Raw genomic sequence first — 25,352 nt, 5'->3', positions numbered from 1 at the left:
AAAATTTACTTTTAAAGACAAATAATTTATATTGCTTTTTAGGTAGAAACTAATACTGAACCTTCTCAATTATGGTCTCTGTGATTTTTTTATTATTATTATTTCTTTAGCGCTTGTTAAAAGTGGTTTTTGTTTCATGAATATGTGTGCTATTAGAAATGTAAATTGTTGCATGTGAGGACAAGTAATTATGGTAGTTCTCTCTGTACTGTGGGAGAAAACACATCTTCCTCCACAGTATTCTCCTCACATCTGAACATCTCAAAATGTTGCAGAAGAATTATTCCATGGAGAAAATATATGAGGTTTTCCTCAGAAGAAAACAGGTTTGCTGCACAGAAATCAGTATTTTGTGCAAATAAAAACTCTTACATTTTTATTCTGCTGAACAATTCCTCTGCAACACTCAGGGTGTTCAAATACCAGGAGAAAATTGTGCAGAATTCTTGCTGGTTTATTATTTTTCCAAACTACGGTTTGTTTGCTTTTTCAGCATGGCAATGCTCAAGTGGTAGGTGAGTGCTTACTGGGAAACAGTATAATATTACAAATAAATCTCTAGCATAGGAAAATCCTAGGGAAAAACCACCTTTGCCACCAGTATTGTCCACACTGAGCAGTAGTAGTAGCTCTCAAGATTTTCAGATTATTTCCAACCACTAACTAGGGATGCCAGAGGCTGACGCTCATACGTTTTGCACTCTAATCCAGATAGTGTGGTGTTTTATTTTTCCCTGTTCATCTAGATGCAGTCTAGTTATTAGCTAGATTATTCCTTATTTCTTAAAAAATATTGACTGAACATGGCAAGGCCCAACATCTTACTGGTAATGGTAATGACATTGGAGATGGTAATTTAGATGCTTTGGGGATGAAACCATTATATAAGAGTGTCTGTGGATGTGGGTGTGGGTGTGGGTGCATTTGTGTGTGTGTGTAATCTTAAAATCAGCTTTAAAAACATTACAAAAGCGAGTGAGGAAACACATCTGTGGGTTCCGTCAGAATGAGTACATTTCTATGTTTACATTCCTATACCGCTTAATAGAGAACTCGGTAGTCTCTCGGTAGTTTAAAATGTGTAAGGTAATTGCCTACAACAAGCTGGGTACTCGTTTTAGCGACCTACGAACAGATGCAAGGCCGAGTCAATTTCAGGCTTGATCTGTCAAGGACCCACTTGTTTGTCTTTTTGGCTGTCCATGGTATCCTCAGCATTCTTCTCCAGCACATCTCAAATGAGTTGATTTTCTTTGTATCTGCTTTTTTCACAATCCAGCTCACATATCCATACTTTTAAAAAGGTGAAACCTTTTCCTTTTTTTTAAACAGGATATTTTACAGAAAATCAAAACTATTTTGATTTTCTCATTGTCTAGTTTGAAATTATGTAGGTCCTCCATGGTCATTATTCTTATTTTCGTTATGTTCAGCAGAAAGCCTACTTTTACACTTTCTTCCTTGACCTTCCTCCATAATTGTTCCATATCCATGACATTTTCCATGAATCCTGCTCTTCGTATGATGTTTTCTGCATTCAAGTTGAACAAATAGAGTGATAATACATATATTGACATACAGTGAGGAAAAAAAGTCTCTCTGAATACCATTCTCAATAAATGCCATGAAATATATTTCTGCACTAGTATGAAACTATGCAAACTTTTACAAATAACTCAACATTTCAATATTCTTTTCACAGGGTTGTTCCCCTCTACTATTGTAGGCTGAATGCTTATTATCAAATGTTCCACTAGAGGGCAAAGGTATCCAAGCTTTCTATGTACACATGTTTTTTTTAAGTGCGGCTATCGTTATAACAGTGGAATTGGTAAGTAGCTATGTAAAATCTAGATTTGAAAAATAGTTAATATAAAAGAGAGAACTTGACTTTGATTATACAAATGCAGTGATTCCTATAAGACAGATGCTAAAGTTCACATTGTGGTAATACCTTTATTAGACAAAATAAAAAGGCACAAAATTATCTGGGCTTGCACCTGTAACTTAGTGCTTCCTCAGCTGGCATACTATTAATATTTCCACAGTATGGACTTTGGAATTTGTCTTCAGTCTTAGTTACCCTGATGATGTGATGCAGATAATATATAAATACCTTTCAGCAGTGCTGAATGTCTTAGAATCACTATTAGCTTAACGGTGACAAAGAACTGGAAATGTCTCCTAAAATGTAACTTCAGGCCTAGCATCTCCAGTTTGAAAGGATACACTCTGAGTATTATTAACTAAATTGAGATTGAATTACTGCCCCTCACATCATGTATTAGCCCACTGCTCTGTTCTCGTTATATTTTTTATTGTGTTTTTAATAGATATTTTAATTGTAACATGTTTAATCCTGTTTTAAGGGGGGATTTGGGACATAATGTTGTGAATGTGGATATTTTAATGTATTGTGAGCCGCTTTGATTGTCTCGTCACAGAAAAGTGGGATACAAATAAAAGTTTTATTATTTATTATTATAATATCTCATGCTTCAATATAATTTAGAAAATTTTAGGGTTTGATTTATTAGGTTGTTAGTCAAGCATTGTTTTGGAAAAGCACCAAAACATTGCTGTTAGAACACGTATCACTTAACTTACCTTAGTCAATGAACTTTCAGATAAGTCTACATTAGTTGGAAATATGAAATAAGATGATAAGGAAGTTTGGATAATAATAAAGTTAATTAAATGTAAGATATTAGAATTGACTGACTGGGATAGAGAAAGAGGCTGAATATAAATGATAGAGATGGTCACTGTTTTGTTTTGTTAATATCATATTTCGTGTTGTGTTGTACGTTTTGTGCTATGTGGAATGTGTTGGAGGTAGAAATGTGTGATTGTTGTAGTTGGATTTTTGTATTCTCTTTAATTCAATAAAATCTTGTCTTAAAAAATTAGTTGGAAATATGAAGCTTTTTATCTTTGGACATCATCTATCTGGATACTTTTAAGTTCCTTCCCACTAAGACCTTGAGTTGGGTAATTGATTCAGTGTTCAAATCTCTTTTCTTATATCTTGGTTAAAAAAAAATAGGGATGCTTTTTTGCAGTTTTTTTTTTATACCATTGCCTCAGCTGATGCAACTTTAAACTCAATTGGATTTCTTTAAACTGTTTAGATCTAGATACATGTACACACTTTCACACAGACACAAAACCCTTTTCTATTTTAAATGAAAGAGCTGCTAGGAGGAAGACTCTGGCCCCAGTAAAATATCCTGAAACCACAGTTGAAGACATCATTTAGAAACACTGCCACTCCCTCTTGCTGACAGCTGCTCACTTGGACTATTTTTAGAGCCAATAGATTTGTGAGGGAAAGGAATGACATTCCATATCTGTCCCATGGAACAATTCAATGTCTCTGACAAAGCTGCATGATAGTGATTCATCATCTCTGACAAGACCTTTTGACAAAGGCTGCAGAAGTAAACAGAAGTATCTCAAATCTTTTTTTAAAAGAACAAGATAGAGATTAGAGGAGGGCTGTATGTTTATCTCCAAGGCCCTGAATGTCTTTAATTTGTTCTTTCTGTGATGGTGATCTCCGGAAGGTCCATTATGTGATTCCCCAAATTCATCCAGAACTGGCCTGTTATGGAGGAACATAACAGTTCTGGGAAAAGTATACTCATCACAAACCTCCCTTGTGTTTGTGACCTCTCATTTGACTCTTCAGAAGTCAACCAACTACTGAGTCATTCAGTCACCAACCACTGAGCCACTTTTTAACATTGTTGAAAGTGTGAACATTAACAACAACAAAGATAGACTAATAGTTACAGCAAATATAATCCAAGTTGCTTCAAAAACAGGTAGATCATTTGCTACATACTATATTAAATGCAAAGTGTGCAACTCAAGACAAGTCACTTTTAAAACTCTTTAACAGACTCAATTTACATTGCCACCAATGGAGTGAAGCTTGAAATCTCTCACCACTTGACTTATAATCTAAAAATTAGGGATGCTCCAGATTATTTTTAAAAGTAGGGGATATGAAAATATCCCATTGGTTGCCAGTACAGCTTTTTTTTCAAGGGATGGGGCTAAAAGTACAAAATAGATCCAGTGGAAAGATTAAACCTTTCTGTCCATTGCATGCAGGTCCTGATGCAGTCTGCTTACTAGAATTTAAAAAGGCAGTGATCTTACATTTCACTCTATTTGTTTAAACTAACACATAGTTTGAACCAAACCTATCCTTGAAGTGACTGGGTCCAAGAACGAGAGAAACTGTGAGAGAAGCTAATGGAATGGATGAGATAAGGAACACAGTCTGTACAGCTTAGTAAGCGTCCCAAGGAAGGACTTTGTACACTGTTATTCAGAGTTTCCTGTCAATTTTTAACAAAATCACTGCCACTGAACTTTCATGCCAAGGCATTAATGCTGGGAGAAATAGAGACATTGAAAAAATGTAGAGAAAATTTTTTGAAGGCTCTTACTTCCAAACACCTAAATGACCAATGATGCTTAACATGTTGAAGACTAGGTGTTCCAGGTAAGAGAGAAGCTTTCAGCCAGTTTATTCCTCATGCTTATTTTTAAAGGGAAATAATTTGCAGTTCTTTTAAGTAGCAACTGATAGTGGGTCTTCTCAATTAGGCTGTCAATTATTTGTATATTTTGAAGAGTTGCCAAGAAAAGCTTTTGTGTCATGGTTGTGTATGCTGTGCAGGCAAATCCCAGCAGTACCAAATCCTCTGTCTTTCTCCCTTGAATTATTGTGGTAAACATGGAAACTGACAATATGGTATGGAGTGAACTGTTTTAATCAAGAGTGACCTAAAAAAATTCCCCCCAACAAAAGTAGGGAGCATCCCGCTGCTGCAGCAAAAAAGAAGTACTGGGCTGTTTCTGAGGGAGCATTTGGGGGCTGCTCTTGCAAATGATCAAGGGTTTACAACTGGTTCCTTCAGGGCTGGAGTAAGCAACTGCAATGAGGATACAAACTATTTCTTCTCTCACACCATAACTTGTGACTCTACTGCAGATAACACCATGTCACTTCTAATTCCAGAATTTGGAGGGAAAGGCAAGGTAGTTGAATTTTTACAGTTTTTCCAGAATGTTGGGGATTGTGGTAGTCAGGGGGATCCAAACCACAATGTTTTTTTAGTGCCAAAATTTTTGGCGAAAACTTCAACCCCCAAAAAATTGAATGGGAGATGTAGGGGCTTCAAGGATTAGAAAACAGAATCCCAGTATGTTCCCATGTGCTACCTGCAACCTATAGACTGTACTTTTCTCATCCAGTCTTCAGAATGAAGAGCTGAGGTTATTTTTGCATACAGAATGATAATTTTATGATTGTTCATCAAGTTCTGACTCACTCCAAGAGCAGCTGTTGTTGTAAGACTGTGGATTCTGGCCCATGGAACTGATCATCTTACTGCACATCCTTACAACTGGTTAAGAACAAATGGATGACAAAGCAACTGCAGACTGGGAGATTTACATTGAAACTGTGGTTTTGTGTGAGTTTTCTGGCAGCATGCAAATACCAGTTTCTTTTCTGAGTAAATTGAATCATGGTGGCAAGGCGAACAAAAACCTAAAATTGCCTTGCCACTATATTACCATTGGTATTTTTAAAAAATGTTTCATATATATTATTAAAACAACTGAATATGTTAGACATACAGAGTTTTATGAAATTATAGTCTAAATGGTTTAATGTTGTTCATCTAGATGCAGTCTACCTACTTTACTAATTTCCTTCTTTCTTCAAACGTATGGACTGAATGTGTCAAGACCCAACATTTTACTGATAATGGCAGATGATCTTGGGTATGGCGATTTAGGATGTTTTGGTAATGATACCATCAGGTAAGTCTTTAAATATAAGTTAGGGCCCCATGGTTCCAAAAGCAGAGTAAGGAAATGCATCTATATATGAAATTTGCAAATAAAATGAAGGCTACTTTGAAGGAAGCAAGATGGAACAGAAATTCAAAAATAATATACATAAATAAAATAGATTCCCCTTCTATGTTGAAGAAAACACCTGAAATAAAATATAGTACAATCAAAAGCGGCCAAATAGACAATCAGATTTATGTTATAGGAAGGAGGAGTTGGGCATATTGTATGGGACTATTGCTACAGTGCCATCAGGATGTGCTGTTGTTCAGGCGCTGTCCTGAGAAATGAAATGTTGGTTTTCTGAAAGTGGTGTTCCAGCCTGTGGCTGATGGCAAATATTTCCCCCTTTGGCCTACACCTGGTTTATGAGTAGAAGCTGTGGTCCAAGGTTTTTTTTAGTGCCATCACTAACCAACCTGCCTATTTCCCCTTCACCTGGAGTACATGTCCTCTTGCTATGGTTACAGGATAGCTGCTAGATAATCGTAGAATCATTGAATCATAGGATCTTAGAGTTGAAAGGGACAACAGGGGCTAGCGAGTCCACAGTGGCCATCTTGTCCAAGCCCCTGCCATGCAGGAATATCCAGCTAAAACACTGTAGTTTCAAATTGTAATTTGAATTAATGGTTTAATGTTTTAAACTCTGGAGCAGCTGAAAACAAGCTTACTACTGCTTCAACATGATATTCCTTTAAATATTTAAGGATAGCTATTGTGCCAACTCTAAAGATGGCCAGGGAAAGAGTTTTACCCAGAATCCTATGAATTTTCCCACTGCAGGGGTTTTGCCTTCCTCACAGCAATGTTGTTTTGTGGGCTGATCATTTATGCCTCACAATATAATTATCACAGTGATTTGGCAAATGATGGAAACATTTCCTCTGTTTATTAAGAAAATTGCATTTTTGTATAGTGTTGTTCACTGGATTGTTTTTATATAAATCTGTCTTTGTCCCTTCTCTGACCATTAATATTCCTTAATTACCAATGAAAAATTTGATATTGCTTTAATTGTTCTTTCTTTAGTCTTCTCCTGAAGATAAGATTATATACTACTGAATCATGATAAGGCATCCTTTCCCCTTCTTTTAGGACCCCTAATATTGACCAGCTTGCAAAGGAAGGTGTGAAACTCACTCAGCACATTGCTGCAGCCCCACTTTGTAGTCCAAGTAGAGCAGCTTTTCTGACTGGCAGATATCCAATCCGATCAGGTTGGCAGACTCTTCAGCAGCTTATTGATCTACATGTTCCCCAGGGGTTTACAATCCCAGAGGGTCTGGGAAGGCAACCTTATCCCATTTCTCATCAATCTGGGCTCCTTGTGAAACATGCATCTTCTTTCTAGCAAAATCCAAAATGATTGCTCACTCCGAGTTTCATTTTATGGTATTTGGGAGTTTATAAAAAGTGTGGGAATGCATCTTGTTTTAAACAAGTATCCCATCCTCTGAATACTTCCTCAGGTGGAACTCTCCATTTTTGTTCTTTAAATTTTTTTACATGAACAGTGCAGCACCAGGGACTGCAGAATTTCAACATCAATGTACAAAGAAGAAAACCTGCATTGGTGGTGCAGATTAATCATAAACATCACTTGCTAGACAACTTTGGGGATTGGGAGGACTACACTGGCATCTTCCTAAAAACCACTGAGGAAAGACTGCAAATCAGCAATGGAGGGTGTCTGAACAGTTTGGGTTTGGCTTGTTGGTTTTTGTCTGTTTGGTTTGTTTAGCTGTGCCAAATTTTGTCAGCTTAATTTGTTGGTGTTGGGAAGAAGCTCATATCACTGAGCAAGGGAGGTGTGATTGTCCTTTTGTACATTCCAAAGTCTGATTTTGCATTCCAATGGCTTTTGGAGGCATTCTTCATGCAGCTATTGTACCTCTCTCTGGATTTCTCTCCAGCTCCAGCAATCCCTCTCCTGAACTCAGCCAGCAAGTATAGCCTGTTGTTTGGGGATTCCCTACACAGTGGGCCAAACCAATACTCATGGGGTCTTATTATCACTTCAACAGGATAAAAAGGAAGAGTGAGTAGGTTAGATTGGAGACAGATTTACTTTTTCTGCCCTGTCATATTTCAGGTATGTCATCCAGCTCAGAGCCTCAAGTCATTATCCGGACCGGTAGCTCGGGAGGGCTCCCCCCGAATGAAACAACATTTGCTAAGTTACTGCAGCATCAAGGCTATACAACTGGCCTTATAGGTACGTGATTCATTTATCACAGACATTGCCAGGCTATAGAGTTTGACCTGATATTTCAGATCCAAATTTGAACCACCCATTTTTCCAAGCTGATCTTGAGGTTTTGCTTCTGGAAAGATGACTATGAGTATCCATCAAAAGATGTTACATGTATACTCTAATTCTTTTCCTTCTTAACTTGTTTTCTGAGAGAGGGGAATGCAGAACCAATACTGGAAATACACAGGAAGCTAACAAATTGAAACTGTCCCGACCTGCATCTTTCATAACATTCTTTGGTTGAAGTATGACAACTGTATAATAAAAGCCTCACGAGAAGTATTTGTAGGTTGCTTCTAGAAGTGCTTTTACTCTGTAATCACACTCCCTCTTTTACAAGAGATCTAGAAGATTTGTAGCCCTTTCACTGTTTTCCCATTGTTTATTTTTTCATATGTTTTACCACAGCAAATCCAACTTGGAAAAATTATATGGACTAGCTTTCTATGGATAAACTATGGACTAGCTCAGTCTTGTTTATTTGCTATGTGGCAGGAGCACTTTATATAGAAGCACTCTTAGGCCCGTTACAAACGGGCACCCTAGGACGGACTCAGACGCCCCTAACCCTAGCATGGCCTGAGTCCATAACAAATGGCGGCGGCCGTTCCACACGGCTGCCACCATTTTGACGTAACAGACGCTCTGCGTCCACACATTGTGCGGTGGAAGTGACGCCGCAAGTGCGTGACTAGCACCTCACGGCGTCTCTTCCGGGCTGCAAGAAGGAGCACGATTTTCGCGCTCCTTCTTTGCTGCGTCCGGGAACCGCACTGTTTGGCTGCTGCGGTTCCCGGACATAGCAACCGGCGGCGGCAGCAGACCGCCGCAATCCGGCAGTCTGTAACGCGCCATAGTGTCTTTTTAAAAAATCTTTATAGAGGAGAAACACTGACACATCAGCATCAATAAAGATGCAATACGTTTTTCTCAGGCGCATATGATGAAAATAGCACTAATCTTGTGCTTGGTATCAAATAGAAAGAAATCATTGAAATCTCTCTTTAAGAAACCACCACTTGCTTCTGGTTTTGCTCCCAGTCCCAACTGATGTCACACCTAAACTCACAGACTCCTCCCAAAGCCTCTCCGAATATACCTGACAATACCACAATGGCATGCAGATTTTAAATATTCTTGAAGCTGTGTTCTTATGTAACATCAGGAAGATAATTGGTATTGTAATAGGATGGGTTCTCTGTGCACTTAAACGTTGGTGGGTTTCCATCTCTATCAAGGTGAGGAAAGCTGGAACTGAATTATTCTTTCCCCACTCTGGAAGTACATTGTGGTGTCTCCCTGATTCTAAAGCTAGTCAAGACTCTAAATGGTCACCAATGCCACCATGAAAATTTGCTTATAGTCTCTGTTGTTGTTGTTTTTATGAAGGCTGCTTTTCAAAGTTGCCACTGAAGAAAATGGAAGGTAGGAATAAAAACTACCTTGGCTCCCATCTCACTCCACCTTTAGATTTTAGGCAACAGCCCAAAAATACAGTGATCTTCTAATGGGTTGTTGGTGTTGTCATAGCATTTTATTTAGTAACTGAGTGCTAAATGCCTAATTAGTTTAGCATCTCACTGGTACTTTTAATATGTTTTTGTCACTGTGTGTGTAAATACATGACAGATGGATTACTTTGTATTGTTCTTGCCATATTTCATGAACTACCCTGAAGATGGTTGAACTGAAAAGTGCAATATAAATAAACAAACAAGCAGTTAATAATACAATCCTTCTCATTGCTGATAGTGCCTGCAAATTATTCCCCACTTACTGAAACCCTAAGGTGACCCTATCACAGGGTTTTCTTGGAAACATTTGCTCAAAGGAGGTCTGTCATTGCTTCCTCTGAGGCTAAGAGCATGTGACTTACCTAAGGCCACCCAATGGCTTTTCCTGGCCATGTAGGGATTTGAACCTTGACATTTCAGAGTCCTAGTGCATCATTCAAACCATTACGCCACACTTGCTGTCTGTAACATGTCTACACAAAAGTCCTGTGACCTAAACCCAATTGCTAGTACCAACTGGAGTAAAGGCAAAGATAGTCCCTTGACATGAATGTCTAGTTGTAACTGACTGTAGTGGGTGGTGCTCATCTCCATCACTAAGCTGAAGAGCCAGCATTGTCAGAGGACTATTCCAGTGGTGATGCGATCAGTATGCCTGCACCAAACACTGTTACCTTCCCACTGAGAAGTGGTACCTATTTATCTACTTGCATTTGTATGCCTTTGACAGAAGCTGGGTTTAGTGACAGGAGCTCACCCCATCATGCAGCACTTGGGCCTTGAACTGCCAACTTTCCAATCATCAGAACTGGCATCTTAGCCACTAAGCCACTACATCCCATCTAGTACTAACTAGAGTAGACCCTCTAAATCAATGCAATGTATGTTAGTGTTGACTTTCCAATGATTAAGTCGATCTGGTCTAGTTGGAACTAACCATTGGACTTAAATGAGGGTTTCTAGGTGCCCCACTTTCCATGGTATAACCATATGTGGGGCCTTGAAGATATTGGGGCCATACAAGATACTCTAACATCCTGAATTGCTTGATTTATTGTGAATAAGTGCTAGCAATGTTTCCAACAGAACAATCCCTGAACATTTGTTATGCAGCAAAATGGCCATATGTATCAAGCGTGGGGGTCTGTCCACTGAATTTCTTCAGACATATTGCTGCTTTTCTTTCTCCTCCCACCCCATCCCCCTCAGTCAGCAAGGCAAAGCAGCCCTAAATCTTGCCTCATGTGTTCCTGACTCAGTCACTCTCACTCACATATAGCCAAGCAAATTTGATAAAGATCAAACTAGTTATCAGAACATAATATTCATTTTGAAGCTGCCATATTAGAAATAATTTTGGGATTATGATGATATATCAAAATTTATCTTTCCAGGAAAATGGCATCAGGGTGTGAGCTGCGAATCACGCAATGATCACTGTCACCACCCTTTAAACCATGGCTTTCATTACTTTTATGGCACACCTTTTACACTGGTGAATGAATGTCAGTCTGGCAAGAATCCTGAGATAAGTGAAAAATTACGAGCTACATATTGGTTTTATACACACCTTGTTTCCCTCATGGTGCTCACTCTTCTGCTGGGGAACATTTTTGGTCTGACCTCTGTGAAATGGAAATCAATTGCCTTTGTTGCATTGTGTGGATTCCTGTTTTTTATCACCTGGTTTTCCTGTTATGGGTTTTCAAGATACTGGGACTGTCTCCTGTTGAGAGATCATATTGTCACTGAACAACCCATGAAGCTAGAGACTGTAACTTCCAAGATACTGAAAGAGGCTGTCTCATTTATTGAACGGTAACTAATTAATTAACTCCAGTGTAAATATGGTTTTCACATTTGATAGATGCCATCTGATTTTTTTTAAGTTTATCTAGTCATACAAAACATAAATTCTTTCACATATAACATAAAGCCATCCAATATTCATATCATATATTCCTATACATAAATGAATTATTCTGTTTTTCCCTGATCTGTTCCTCTTTTCTTTTTCCTCCTCTGATTTTGAAAATTTTATCAAGTCAGTGCTCAGGATGGGCCCAAGCCTATTTCTTTATGTATCACATCTTGACTTACCATATTATACCAGTGTCACGGGGAAACTTTCCAGACACCGATTAATGTTTATTTGTACCTTCAGGATATTTTGAACATTTTGTACAAAAATGTGATACATTTTACTCAAGTACATTTTGGACATTTCCTCCCATCTCTGGCAGTAATAATACAATCCCTGCAAATCTCAGGATTCCATAGGACTGAACGATGGTAGTTAAAGTGGAATCATAGTGGTATAGCTGAATAGTGTGAAAAGGTGGCAGCTCATGGATCACTTGCATCCCTCAGTCTAAATGTGAATAGACAAAGTGAGATGAAGAATGTTTTGATTCAGATATGCAGTCAGAATGTTCATATCTGTGCTTAGCCCTGAATCTCAGCAAGTTAATAATGCCTGCATCTGTAACAGGGTTGGGGATGGAAACAGTTAAAGGAATTATTTTATTTTATTTTATTTTATTTTATTTTCAGAAACAAACAAGGACCATTTCTCCTCTTTGTTTCTCTCTTACATGTCCACACTCCATGTTATACTACAGAGCTGTTTCAAGGGAAAAGTAGGCATGGTTTATATGGAGACAACGTGGAGGAAATGGACTGGATGGTGGGTGAGTAGCATTTTTAATAAGTTTTATTTATCAAGGAAAGTATGTTTAAATCCAGATTCTAGTCCCAGTTAGAACTGATGGATTGAATCAGCTGCTGCCTGGAAATTCAATGTTTAGAAAAATCCTATTGATTAAGTGCAGGGGTAGGCAATCTTTTTGAGCCGGGGGCCGGGTTGCTGTCCCTCAGACAACTGGGGGGCTGAAGCCAATAAATAAATAAATAAATAATTTTTTAAAAAAACTAAATATATAAATAAACTAGGACAAATGTAGGACAAAATTTTCAAATGGAAGACACTTTTTTTAAAAAAATGGAGGACACGCGAAAAAATTGCTGATTTTTAAAAAAAATGTTAATATAAATGCATGTTTCTGAGGCTTCTATAGACAATTGCCCCCCAAAGGCCCCGGCGGCAATCGGCGGCAGGACCGGGCTGGGGCCAGTCCCAAGGCCTTGCCGGGCCGCATCCGGCCCACCGGCCGCAGGTTGCCTACCCCTGATTAAGTGGATCTACACTAGTTGGGACTAGCAACTGATTTAGGACAAAGTAATAACCTTCTTGGAGCCACATATTCTTTTTCTCTTCCTCCTCCTCCTTCCCAAATTTGTAGCTTTCTCTTTGTCCACTAGTTTAAAATAATGAGCTCTTACAGAATTGTCTAAAGAAATATGACTTCTCATAATAAACTGGATTTTGACAGGTCTTGCCAATTTTCATTGCCTCTGCATCTACTCATTCCATGTGGCTATTTGTAGTGAGCTGCATTTGGGCTCTTCAGGCTTTGTTTATTTTTTAAACCTGGGACATAGTTTGCTGAGATAAATCTATGCTTTGAAGGGGAATTTTTCTCCTCTGTGATTGATAATTTTTTAAAGCATTTTAGAGTTATAGTGCAAATATATCATTTCTAAAGTACTGTAGCTCTTAAAAAAACAAGGAAGGAAGGAAGTGAACAGAAGGGAACCTATTGTTCTGATATGTCTTCAAAAAGAAAGACATGATTGTGGAAATAAAATGTCACAGTTAGTGCTGGTAATTGTCAGGAAAACATCTGAAACAAAAAAAAATTGCTTCGATATTTAAAAAGAAGAATAAGAATTACAGCAACAAATAGAGCAAACTTCTGACTTGTTTGCCTTGTTGGAAGGAACTTGTAGTACCTGATCTGCAGATATTTGGAAACAGAGGTTCATAAATCTGAACTGTTCCCCATTGTTGATGTATCCAAGGAAGGATGCTCAAGTCTATGAACACTCGTGCTACCAACTTCTTTCTTTCAGTTAGTTTCAAATGTGCTACAAGATACTTTTGCATACTGATTTTCCATAATAACATGGCTATTTCCTTGAGTTCTCCATCCATCCATTAAATAATTTCACTGTAGACCATGTTTATCCCTTGCCAGGCATTTCACTTGAACTGTTCAGAAATGTGTATTGTATTCGCAAACAACCTGGTGACATTGGAAAGGAGGAAGGACAAGGTTGTACCTCTCCAGTTCTACAGTGGTACATTTCAAAGTCTGGCAGGGAAAGATACATTTTCTTTACAGTGTAAAAAATCAGTTCTACAAATATTGATTCTGTTTGGCTATAGCTGAATATATTTTCTCCTTTCCTGTATAGGAAAAATACTTGTTGCCATTGACAAAGAGGGTTTAAGGGATAACACTTTTATTTACTTTGCTTCTGATAATGGAGGATTTTTGGAGGCCAGAGAAGGGAAAGTTCAATATGGTGGCTGGAACAGTATATATAAAGGTAAGATAATCTGCTTCAGTTATCTGTGCATGGATCACATGCTCTTCCTATGCTTTCCACATTTCAGTTACCCAGGTTTTAGGTCTTCAAGCTATGGAGGCAGACACTCACACACATGCACAGATGCTCACGGACATTCAATTATAGAGAGAAAGAGAAAAGTTACAAGATAAAACACAAGTATGAACACTGCTGACTATAATGATATAACTACACATCTGAAATCCCATGCTGAAAGTCTTTAATGGAAGTCAGATGGTCTGTTTGTAGCAAGAGTATAAGCACGTGAAGGTAGCCTCCTCTCATTTCTGTAGTTTTCTGTTCATGTGAGTAACAAGGTCTTTTAAATGCTTTAAGCAGCTGATTGGCATAAACTGAACTGTCAGAACTGTGGGGTTCAACTGGTTTATTGTAACTTTTAGTTCAAGAGCTGAATGACATATCTGTCTTAACTGTTTTCTTCATGCAGGTGGGAAAGGCATGGGAGGCTGGGAAGGAGGAATCCGTGTGCCTGGAATAATCAGGTGGCCAGGAATAATCCCTGCCAATGCAGTCATTGATGAACCCACAAGTCTGATGGATATTTATCCCACAGTGGCTCATTTGGCTGGAGCATCAGTGCCACAGGACAGGTACATAATACTGATCTAAAAGTAAATTGAGATATATTCCATTTCAGCAATGAAACACTCTTAAAATGCATTTCATCTCACCCAATTCTCTATGTAGCCGTTTTGGCACATTCGAATCTTGCAGCATTTTTGGCTGGTTTCTTTTTCAGTAGTTACAAGATTGTAAGCCACACTTAAAATTCTGTAACATTTGGGATTCATCAGTGACCAAGCATGACCTTAAAAACCTAAAATCTAAAACTAGGACCCAACTAAAGGGTTCTTAAGGTACTGCAGATCAGAGTGCTGGGAAATGATGACTGCAGCACTCTCCTGTTCATGTTGAGGGAAATGTGTGTCCATCTCATTGCACCTCATGACTTGGAGAGTACTCCAGTCACCATTCCCCAGCACCACAATCTGCAGTACGTTGGAAACCTTTCAGCTGGTGCACCTGATTTAAGAAGCTGGCTGGGGGATGGAGGCATCATCAGCAGCAGTAGTTCCAGTAGCAGACTTTGCCATAGCTGTCTGATGGTGGAGGATCACAGCCCTTCATTATTGCTCATCTCTAATGCTGTGCTTATCAAGGTTTGGCCTTACGAAAATGAAAATATTTTAGTCTTTGTAGAATATGTAAAGAGCCAACATGGTACAGTGGTTTGAGTGTTGGATTATGACTCTGGAGACCAGGGTTCGATTCCCAGTTTGGCCATGAAACCCACCATGACACTGGTGAGTCATATTCTGTCAGCCTCATGGGAAGGCAATGGCAACTCTCCTCTGAACAAATCTTGCCAAGAAACCCCCATGATAGATAGGGTTGCCATAAATCGGAAACAATCTGAAGACACAACAACAACAGCAACAACAACAACAACAACAGGATATGTATAATTGAGCCAGCATGGTGTACTGGTTTGAGTGTTAAACTAGATCTCCAGGAAACCAAGGTTCAAATCTCCAGTTTGGGCCAGAATCCTCTTGGTATGAATGCATAACCAGTGTAGTTACATGGCTATACAGTCAATCCCAGACCAACCCCTCCCGAATCCCCCCCTTAGTGGGCAGCAGCCACTGCAATCAGCAGGGGTCTGTTCCTCCATCACTCAGGAAACAGGTAACTAATGTTTCAACCCCCTGCTGTAAATGATTCCCATTGTGACAGACAGAAGTGGGTCCCTGTAGCAATTCTCCCTCAGACCGGAGATCACTTGTGCAAGGAGTGTGTCAGTCAGCTGCTTCCCAAGCAATAGCTGAAGAGACCACATCTCTCTCAGAAGCTGTCTTATAACATGTATAAGATATAATAATATAATTAAAAAAAATTATAACATGTGGGGATTGGGGGATTTTCACATATGTAGGGGTTGTGAATATATGGTGCTTTACAGACCGCCCAAAATGCCTTCATTTGCTGCATGGAGGAACCTCAGCGGCCAAACCGCGCGGCTCCTCCGTGCAGCAAAAAGGAGCTGCAAAATGTAGCTTCTTCTTGCGGTGCGCTAATGATGTCGCAAAGCACCAATGGTGCACTTGCAGCATCATTATTGCTGCGCGACGTGCGGACACTAGGTGTCCGCGACGTCAAGATGGTGTTGCCTTGTAGAATGGGCGCTGCCATTTTGTACGCGCCAAGCGCGTACTAGGGTTAGGGGCATCTGGAAAGGACGCCCCTTTCTAACCCTAGTACGTGCTTGGCACGTACTTTTCACGTGTATGTAATGCGCCTTAGTTATATATGTGTAACTCTAGGTTACACAACTTCTAACTCCCCAGCAGAATTCTGGCCTACAAGTTTGTACTGTTAAAAATATGTAAAGATTTGGAATGGATACTTCACAATGCCAAAATATGATCAAAATGACATCCCAACAGAGTTTAAAGAAAGTGTAAGAGATATATTTGCACTATTAAGCCTAATTAACCAAGAACTAGAAGAACTATGGGCAGAAGTCAGAGACATGGTCAAAAAAGAATGCAGAAAGATGATACCAGTAGCCAAAAAGAAAGAGAAGAAACAATGGATATCAGGCGAAATGCTTCAAGTAGTTAAGGAAATATGTGAAGCAAAAGTAAACCAAGACAGGGTTACAATCAGAACCAAGAATGCAACTATTCAACAATTAGTGCGCAAAGATACAGAGAATTACTCCAATAATCAATGCAGTAAAACTGAAGCTGACAACAAAAAAGGAAGAGACCTGTTCGATAAGATTTGAGAAATCAAAGGGAAATTTAAACCAAGGACAGTGATGCCCTACAGTCAGAAAAGGAGCATAATACATGACCACAATGAAATTTTTAAAAAGATGGAACAAATACACAGAAGAGCTATATTAAAAAGTTGAAGTGGTGAATCACAAATGGGAAGAAGAAACCTATGAAGACAAACCCCAAATTTTGGAAACCAAAGTGATAGCAGCACTCAAATTGGGAAGAATAAATCACCAGGAATTGATATACCAATAGAACTGCTATAATCCACAGCAACAGAGTCAAGTTCAGTTCTAACTAAAATATGTCAATAAATATGGAAACCAAACAGTGTCCCACAGATTGGAAGTGATCAATATACATTCCTGTTCACAAAAAAGGAAACACAAAAGACTGCAGTTATTACAGGATCATTGCACTAATTTCTCAAGCAAGCAAAATAATGATAAAAATTCTGCAACAGAGAGACTGACTGACAAAGCAGATATACTGACAGAGTAAATATTAAACCACAGATATATCAGTAGTTATGCAGTTGTGGAGATGGGACCTGAAAATAATAGGATATAGAAAGTGATATCTTTCTATATCAAATGGCGTAAGAGGAGGCAGGTCTGTCAGGTTGGTCTGTAGTTCTGAGGTGTGAAAGCAAAAGTCTGCTAACCAATACTGCATCTGCACTGTAGAAATAATCATGTTTGACACCACTTTAACTTCCATGGCTCAAGGCTGTGGAAATCTGGGATTTGTAGTTTGTTGTGACACCAAAGCTGACAGAGAAGGCTAAATATCTCACAAAATGACTATTCCCAAAATTCTACAGCATTGAGCCATGGCAGTTAAAGTGGTGTCAACCTGGACTATTTCTGCGGATGCTATCCAAGAGTCAGTTCTCTTAAAGTCAGAAATTTTATTGGGAAGAATTATTATCTTTCATGCCATGTTATGAGGACACATGTATTAATATATTCAGTGTGCCAAGAAATCATTGTCTCTGTCCATATCTCTGTAAATGGATCAGAATTTATGCATATATCCCAGTTCAGCAGTCTTACTTTCCATTTTTCCTTTGATATTTTTGGTTGTTTGAGAATTGCTACTTGCACAGCAGTGATTGAAATGTGAGGAAATACAATTTCATATGCATTAAATCAAAAACTAGATGCAAACAAAAGGCTCCATTCCTAATACAGGAAGATGCGAGGTGGTACAAAAAAGGATCTCTTAGCATGTGAAAGTAAAAACAAATTGGTGAGTTTTATATCCCTTTCCCCTCTTCCCAGACAAATTTAACCCACACTTCCTTTTAAACATTTTTTTTAATCATTTCCCTATTAACTTGTTGGCAATGTTATTTTAAGACTCAGTGATCAACATAGCATTCTGTTCAGTTTACTTTCCCCTTCATTTTAGGGTAATTGATGGCAAGAACCAGATAGCTTTACTGCAGGGATCAATGCAACACTCAGAGCATGAATTCATGTTTCACTACTGTGGAGTGTACTTGCATGCAGTGCGTTGGTACCAGAAAGAGAGTGAGTACAAAATGTTACTTGTGCAGCATATTCATGTAATTGGTGAAGAAAATATTTAGCTTAGCTTGAACCATTCTACATTATGAACTGGGCTGTATGAATTCTATGCTTCCAAAGCCCCTTACATTATGTTGGCTTCTGTCTTTTAAAAACAACAGGTTTCTTTCCCTCTGTTTCAGTTTTCCTATGCTTGCTAGGCTAAGCCACCAACAGTTTTCAGAAATGCTTAGTGAAACTTCAGAAAAAAACAGAACTGACCCTTCACTGACAAGTCATATACTCAATCATCTTTAAGGCCTGTAAACTGTTGAAGCATTAAGTGTTTACACCTGTTTGCCAAAATGCAAACAAAATAACATATTTGGGACATGCATTTAAACCTTTTTATGCCCAGTCCCAGTCACTGCAAACATTCTGACTCCTGGGAAGAGAGAAGCAAAAAAAGCAACAACAAAAAAGCAGTTTCTCGCCTAAAGTAATTATCATAAATTGTATTAAGTGACTGTCATGTAACTTTCCTGTGGTCATTTGGCTTTGGAGTACCAACACTATTATCACCACCTTCATTGCATGCCTCTCTTATTCACTTAAAGCAAGAGTGAATAAAAATGCAGGCCTGCAGATGCAAAGTGGCATCCTGTTAATGATATACATACACCTAAGTGTGACTTTCACATATATATGTCTCTTTTGGGATAGGTACAGGGACCTATTCTTTGGGCTTCATTGAAAAACCTCTCATTAGCAGCTGTAAAGCACCAGAAGAGGCCAAGGCTACTGCTGCTTACAGCTGTGGAGGAGGAGAAGGGAGGCAATTCTGAAAATTCAGATGCAGCTGCTGTGGGTTTCCAGTGAAAGGAAAAAAGAGGCTACACGTCACACCTGTGAAGTCAGCCTCCTTTCTTTCTTCATCTCAGTTGAAACCAGCTGCTTCTTCATTTGAACTGCCTCTCCCTTCTCTCCCCAATGATAAGAACCAGAAGCAGCTTTCTTGTGGCAATTGGGTCACACCCAAAAGATGTAAAATACATCATGCTAGCATTTGTAGCTTCACATACTTCTGCATCAGGCAAAGACAGTAAAAGAAGATGTAGAGAGGGAAAAGAGATGGTGTTGTGGTTTAAGATGTTATAGGAAGTGTTTGTGTATGAAAAGTGAGGCCTCCCCACGACCTCAAACAAGGTGGAAGGAAAGGCAATAAAAGAGAGGCAATAAAATTAGGTATCTCTGTTTTGAAGTTACAAAGCAATCCCCTTCCAAGAATTGTTTTTACTGATGCCTCAGGTCCCTATGATGGAAGAATGCAACTAAAGTCTCTTGGAATATGGGGGAATGGAGACAAACATACATGTTGGAGAAAAGATAATAATCATCTGAAACAGAATCATGTTACTTTACCTAGAGTTAGAGAGGTTATATCCTCAGAAAAAGACTGCCTGGCCTATGATGACACAAAGTCCACTTCCTCGTGTACAGTATCTCCTGTTTGCAGCTAAATTTGGTGGTTTTGTATCAAAAATAACAGAGGTAACTGTGTTAGCCAAAACACTAAACAAGAATTCAAAGATATAACCATGTTAGTCTGTAGAATTAGTATGTATAGAGATCTTGTAGCAAAAGTTGCTGTCAACCTCTTTCTTTCAGTAAGGCCCTCTTTAGACCAGCCATTAAAGCTGGCCTGGAGGTGAAGTCAGGATGACACATGCCCTGACTCTGCCCCCAGGGCACCATGATGCCACACACTACTCCACACGGCGTGCGGTGTCATGGTGCTCCTCTGGCACTGTGTCCATATAACGCAGCACCAAAATAGTGCCACCAAGCCATGGCAGCACAGCTATGGCGCCCATTCCAAAAAGCGGCTCCCTTATGAACCCTGTAAAGGATGGATTGTGGTTGCGGCATGTGGTTGCCATGGCTCCAATCTAGCTAGGAAAATTGTGGCATTGCGCCACTCCTTTGGGGTGGTCTGTTTGAGCCCCTAAGTCTCAAAGATGCTACAAGACCTCTCTACATACTAAACAACAACTACAACTTGTGTTGGCAATATACCTTCATTGGCTTACCAAAAGATGTAGAATAACTAGAGGGCAACATTTCCATATGCAGATGTGCTATCTTTTGTCATACTGCTTCAAGCTATCTTTAAAACAACAGAATTATTTGTGCAAGGCCTGTGATGCCTGAGAAAGGAGTAGCTCCCTTTTAGGGTTAGCTGCCCTAGAAGTGGAATACAAATAAATACACAAATAAATATCTTTGAGAAGATCCTGAATGCCTTCTTATATCACTAGTAGTCAGGTAGCCCCAAATGAATCCAGGAATACACCTTCAGGCAGGCTTAAGGCCTAGCACCACCTACTTAAAAAGATGAACTGCCAGTATTGTGAACTCAGTAGCATTCCCTAAACCTGAGATTAGAATCCCGTGTGAACATATTAAATTTTAGCATCCAATTTATGAGGAAGTAAAAAGGAATACAAAAAAGCCTGAATTTTTAATATATTTTCTATTCGTGTCCAAAAGGGTTTTCTGTTACATATGATAATGTTTTAGTATAACAAAAGCAAGAAAATAAAAACACAAAAGAAAGAAAAATAACTGCATCAGTTACATTTCTTTAAAAGCCGACCAAATGTCCAAATATAAGTCAATTTGTAAATTTTGTCTATACAGCAGTCTTTCAAATGTTTCAAGCATTGTTAGATCTTCTATCCAAAAGATCACAGGTGGAGAAAAATTATCTTTCCAGTAACAAACTATCAATTTTTAGGGCATGAAAAAAACACTTCCGTTGGCCATTTATTAATTTCCAAGAAACAGGGAAATAATTCAAAAAACCATGCATGTCCCTGAATATCAAGGAACTTTACAATACCAAATTTATTCACATGATTACTTCCTCCCAAAATGCCGCTACTATGGGGCAACTGTAAAACATATGCCTTAAGGAAGCAGTAGCAGTATTATCCTAATAATTTGGTGATTTAGAAAGCCCTTTCTTGAATAGATGTGGTGGCAGTCAATATACCTGAAAGTACCATTTCTGCTATATAATAGCCATACTAGTTATAGATGTTAAAAGTACTGATTAGTCAGAATTTGATATTCCAATTCCCTATTCCATTCTTGTTGCAAACATCACATCATATTTATTTATAAAACAGAAATGTATGTGTATTTTGTTGGCTTGGATACTTGGTTGGCCTCTATTAATTTCTCTAATATTAAGGTAACCACACATGTATTGATGCTGTAGGGCCAAATCTGGATTGCAAGAAGTGCTTCAGTTGCAGAAATTGCCATTTAGCTAATATAGTTTAAACTGCTCTTGTAAAATTGAAAACAGCAGCTGCTTTGCTACTAGTATCTCTGCCCGAGTTGATGTATTCCTAGACACAGCGACATTTAGTGGTTACAATTCATGAAGAACTTCCCATCTCATGAGACAATGCTGGGTACTTGACACTTTTTAAAAATATATCCATATTGGGTGTATGTGTGGGTATGTATATACAGTCATCCCTCCATATTTGTGGCTTTGATATTTGAGGATTTGATTATTCACGGATTTCATTAATATGTTCTCTCTAGGACTGTCTAGGTCCTCCAGTGTAACTCTGTGGTCAATTTTAACTAAAAGTTTCACTGAAAGACCATTTATAGCTACTCCAGTGCCATGCTGTGGTCAGTGTATGTTGGACATTGACCACAGAGTTGCACTGGAGAACCTAGAGATTCCTAGAGAGGTGTCCTCTCAGGTAAAAACAGTGTTTTTGTTATTTGCGGTTTTTCCATATTCACGGGGGTCTTGTTCCCCTAACCCTAGCGAATATGGACAACTGTATAGACATATATATAACTTCATATTAGGGTACAGATATGGGCATACGACAAGATCCTGTTCAGCACCAGCAAAGTGTAAACCTCTGGCAGGATATTCACACAGACAACAGAGGCAGCTACAGTGGAGAAGTACAGAGTAGCTGCTAACCACCCAGTGCATTCCACAGCCAATCACAGGCTACTCACATTGTTAGGAAGGCAGAACTGTGTATAAACATCAACTGTTCTGTTGTGCTATGGGCAAGTGGGATATCAAATGCACCAGGAGGTAATGGAGATCCCTTATGAAAGCTCAAAAGTAAACCTGCCAGTATAACCATGAAAATTCCATCTTATATTGTCTCATCTTTCCTTCAACCAGGAATAACATTGAGAAGGACAAGTTGTTTATCTAGTAGGATTTTTTTACATCTTCAGTTTGTTCACTCTTAAGGTGGTGCTCTCTGGAAGGTCCATTATGTGACTCCCAAATTTCATCCAGAGGGGGCCGGTGGATGTTATGAAAGTAGACTCTGCTCATGTATTGGAGATGGTGTAACCAACCACAGTCCTCCCTTGCTTTTTGACCTCTTACATGACCCTTCTGAAGCCAATCCGTTGTCACCAACAACTGAGCCACTTTTTAACACCATTGTAAGTCGCATTGAAAAAGCTTTGGAAGAGCATAAAAAGACACTCACTCCTGTCCCAGAACAGCTTGATGTGTACAATGTTATATGGAAGCCATGGCTGCAGCCATGCTGTGGGACATTCCCTTTCTGTTGGTGTGATGATGAAATTGGCAGTGATCCCACAATTAATCAGATATAGATTGCTAAAGGAACTGTTTTGTCTACAATAAACACTTCTGCTATGTAAAACATGATGTCTATTCCATACAGCTGACAAGGAACTGGGGTTTGTTCTACATTCCTTGATTAATGAAAGGGGGAAGCTAAGTAAAAATCTGTTTGTGTTAAGAATTTCTTATGCATGCAGTAAAAAAAATGTGATGTTGAAAGTTGTGTAATGGCTACGATATTGGACTAAAACTGGAGAGAACTAGGTTCAAATGGCCACTCAGCCAGGACCCTCAGAGGGTGCTTGGGTCTTTCACGATCTCCCTACCCAAGCTATCTTACTTATTTTTATCCTTGTTGTGTAAGTATTAAAAGTTGAAGGAAGACCATGTTGGCTTGATTTTGGGGGGAGAAAAAGTGGGATGCAACTGTAACAAATCTTATAAACTGAGGAATTTTGTTTACTGAGTTTTTAAAGTTAACAAATTCAAGTCAAAAGATTTTGAAACACTAATGTAAAAACACCTAACTGTACCAAGCTGGATACTTTTGTGCTCTGTTTGTAAACATAATATATACCTGAAAACATAGAATACTGTCAGAAGATATCATTTTGAGCTCTATCTGCAAATAGCCTCATTGAAAATATTTGTATACACATGCACACAAACACACGGATAAGCTGCTCAAAATCTTTCCAGTTTCCACATCTTTCCAGACCTAAGTAACTACGGGCTGGAACAGATGCCCCTGAAGTGGTGGATTGAAGCCCCCTCCCCCCCAAAGACGGATTGGGGTTGCAAGAAACATACACTGTGGCTCCAATCCACCATGAACCTGGCCTAATAGGATTAGAAAAGATCTGCTCCTATTGGGCAAGGAAAGATCCGGCTTTCCTGGCCCTGCCACAGCCCCAGGGTGGCATCAAGATGCTCCAGTAGTGGATAGCATATAAACACCATGCTGCAGGAGTATCTTGAAGCTGCCCACATCCAGCTTCGGAGTGTGCAGCATATAAACGCCACACTCCGAAGACGCCCAGGCTTTAAAGGGGTATCTGTTTTGGCCCTAAGTATTGGTAGTCCTTACAGCTACCTGGACCTAGTGGAAGTTACCTTGGCCTAAACTACAAATCCTCTACTTGGAACCCTTGTCATGACCCTGACTACACACAATCATGCAAAAATTCCACGAGAGAATATTCCATGGACACATGCATAGCCTAGACCACATCACACCTAAATCTAAAGTAAAGCACCTCTTTCTCCAGATTTGTCTATTTTACCCATTGGGCTGAAAAATGAAGGGGGAGGAATGCTAATCAGACAATTCCCCATACAAAGCCACAAATTGTCTCATACAGCTAATTGTGCACATAGCATATGCTGCAGTGGGTGCATCTACATTGTAGAAATAATAGTTTAACATCACTTGAAATGCTGAAGCTTCATCCTATGGAATCCTATGATTTGTAGTTTTACAAGGCATTTAGCCTTCTCTGCCAAAGCATGCTGATACCTCACCAAACTGGGGGAAAAAATCCCAGGATTCTGTAGGATGAAGCCATAGCAGTTAAAATGGTTACACACTCCAGTTTCAATTTCCTACATTTTCCCCCATAAACAGTTCTTGAAAAAGTTGCTTGCTTAAAGAAAACAATTATTTCCTCTTGGCAATAGATTCTGTAGTACCATGCCTATGATTCCATCTATGCTTAATCCTCATTCATTCATTCATTCATTCATTCCATCTATGCTTAATCCTCATTCATTTCAAGTGCACATAACTCTATACAATATAAAGTTATAGCTAGAAGCTTCTGCTTTCAACTTAACAGTTCTGTCTTCAACACTGCTGAATCCAAATACTTGGAGTTATGATGATTAATTTCATTGTGGATGATGGAACTACAGGAGCATCATTCTATATATGCCAGTTTAGCTGTTGTCTACATTGAGTTGCTAGGCACCTAAAATAATTGGCTAGCTTCCCAGCATGAAGAAGCGATTAAAAGAAAGCTCACTGTGCTGAGCCTCTAAGAGTTTATGCACTGGATACTGTGCCACCCTTGCCCAGCTTCCCTCTGACATCAATGAATCTAAGAGTTAAAAGGGATAATCCAGATATGATTTACAAGCTGCTTACTTGATCTGTGACGTACCTGATTTAAGAGTGTAATAAGAGCCATTCGATTATACACTTGCTTCATCTTGGATGAGACAATTACCTTTATAAGATAATGCATGATTCAGGATTCAGTGTGT

At 39.0% G+C, this 25,352-nt stretch overlaps 1 protein-coding gene across 1 annotated transcript; it reads left to right on the top strand.

Moving 5' to 3' along the window:
* Positions 1-5,788: 5,788 nt before the first annotated feature.
* On the top strand, positions 5,789-23,664 carry LOC149319370 (arylsulfatase D-like). Its single transcript, XM_089508417.1, has 9 exons — positions 5,789-5,844; positions 6,976-7,097; positions 7,973-8,095; positions 11,043-11,466; positions 12,202-12,338; positions 13,966-14,100; positions 14,570-14,732; positions 18,342-18,463; positions 22,743-23,664. Exons 1-9 carry the CDS (start codon positions 5,789-5,791, stop codon positions 23,117-23,119), a joined length of 1,659 nt encoding a protein of 552 aa, XP_089364543.1. The 3' UTR covers positions 23,120-23,664.
* The last annotated feature ends 1,688 nt before the right edge of the window (positions 23,665-25,352 follow it).

Source organism: Sceloporus occidentalis, unplaced genomic scaffold (genome assembly GCF_023333645.1).
Source record: "Sceloporus occidentalis isolate IW3139 unplaced genomic scaffold, rSceOcc1.0.p SCAF_2, whole genome shotgun sequence".
NCBI classification, from domain to species: domain Eukaryota; kingdom Metazoa; phylum Chordata; class Lepidosauria; order Squamata; family Phrynosomatidae; genus Sceloporus; species Sceloporus occidentalis.
Note: the sequence above shows the minus strand (reverse complement) of the source record. Positions and strands in the feature narration are given on the sequence as shown.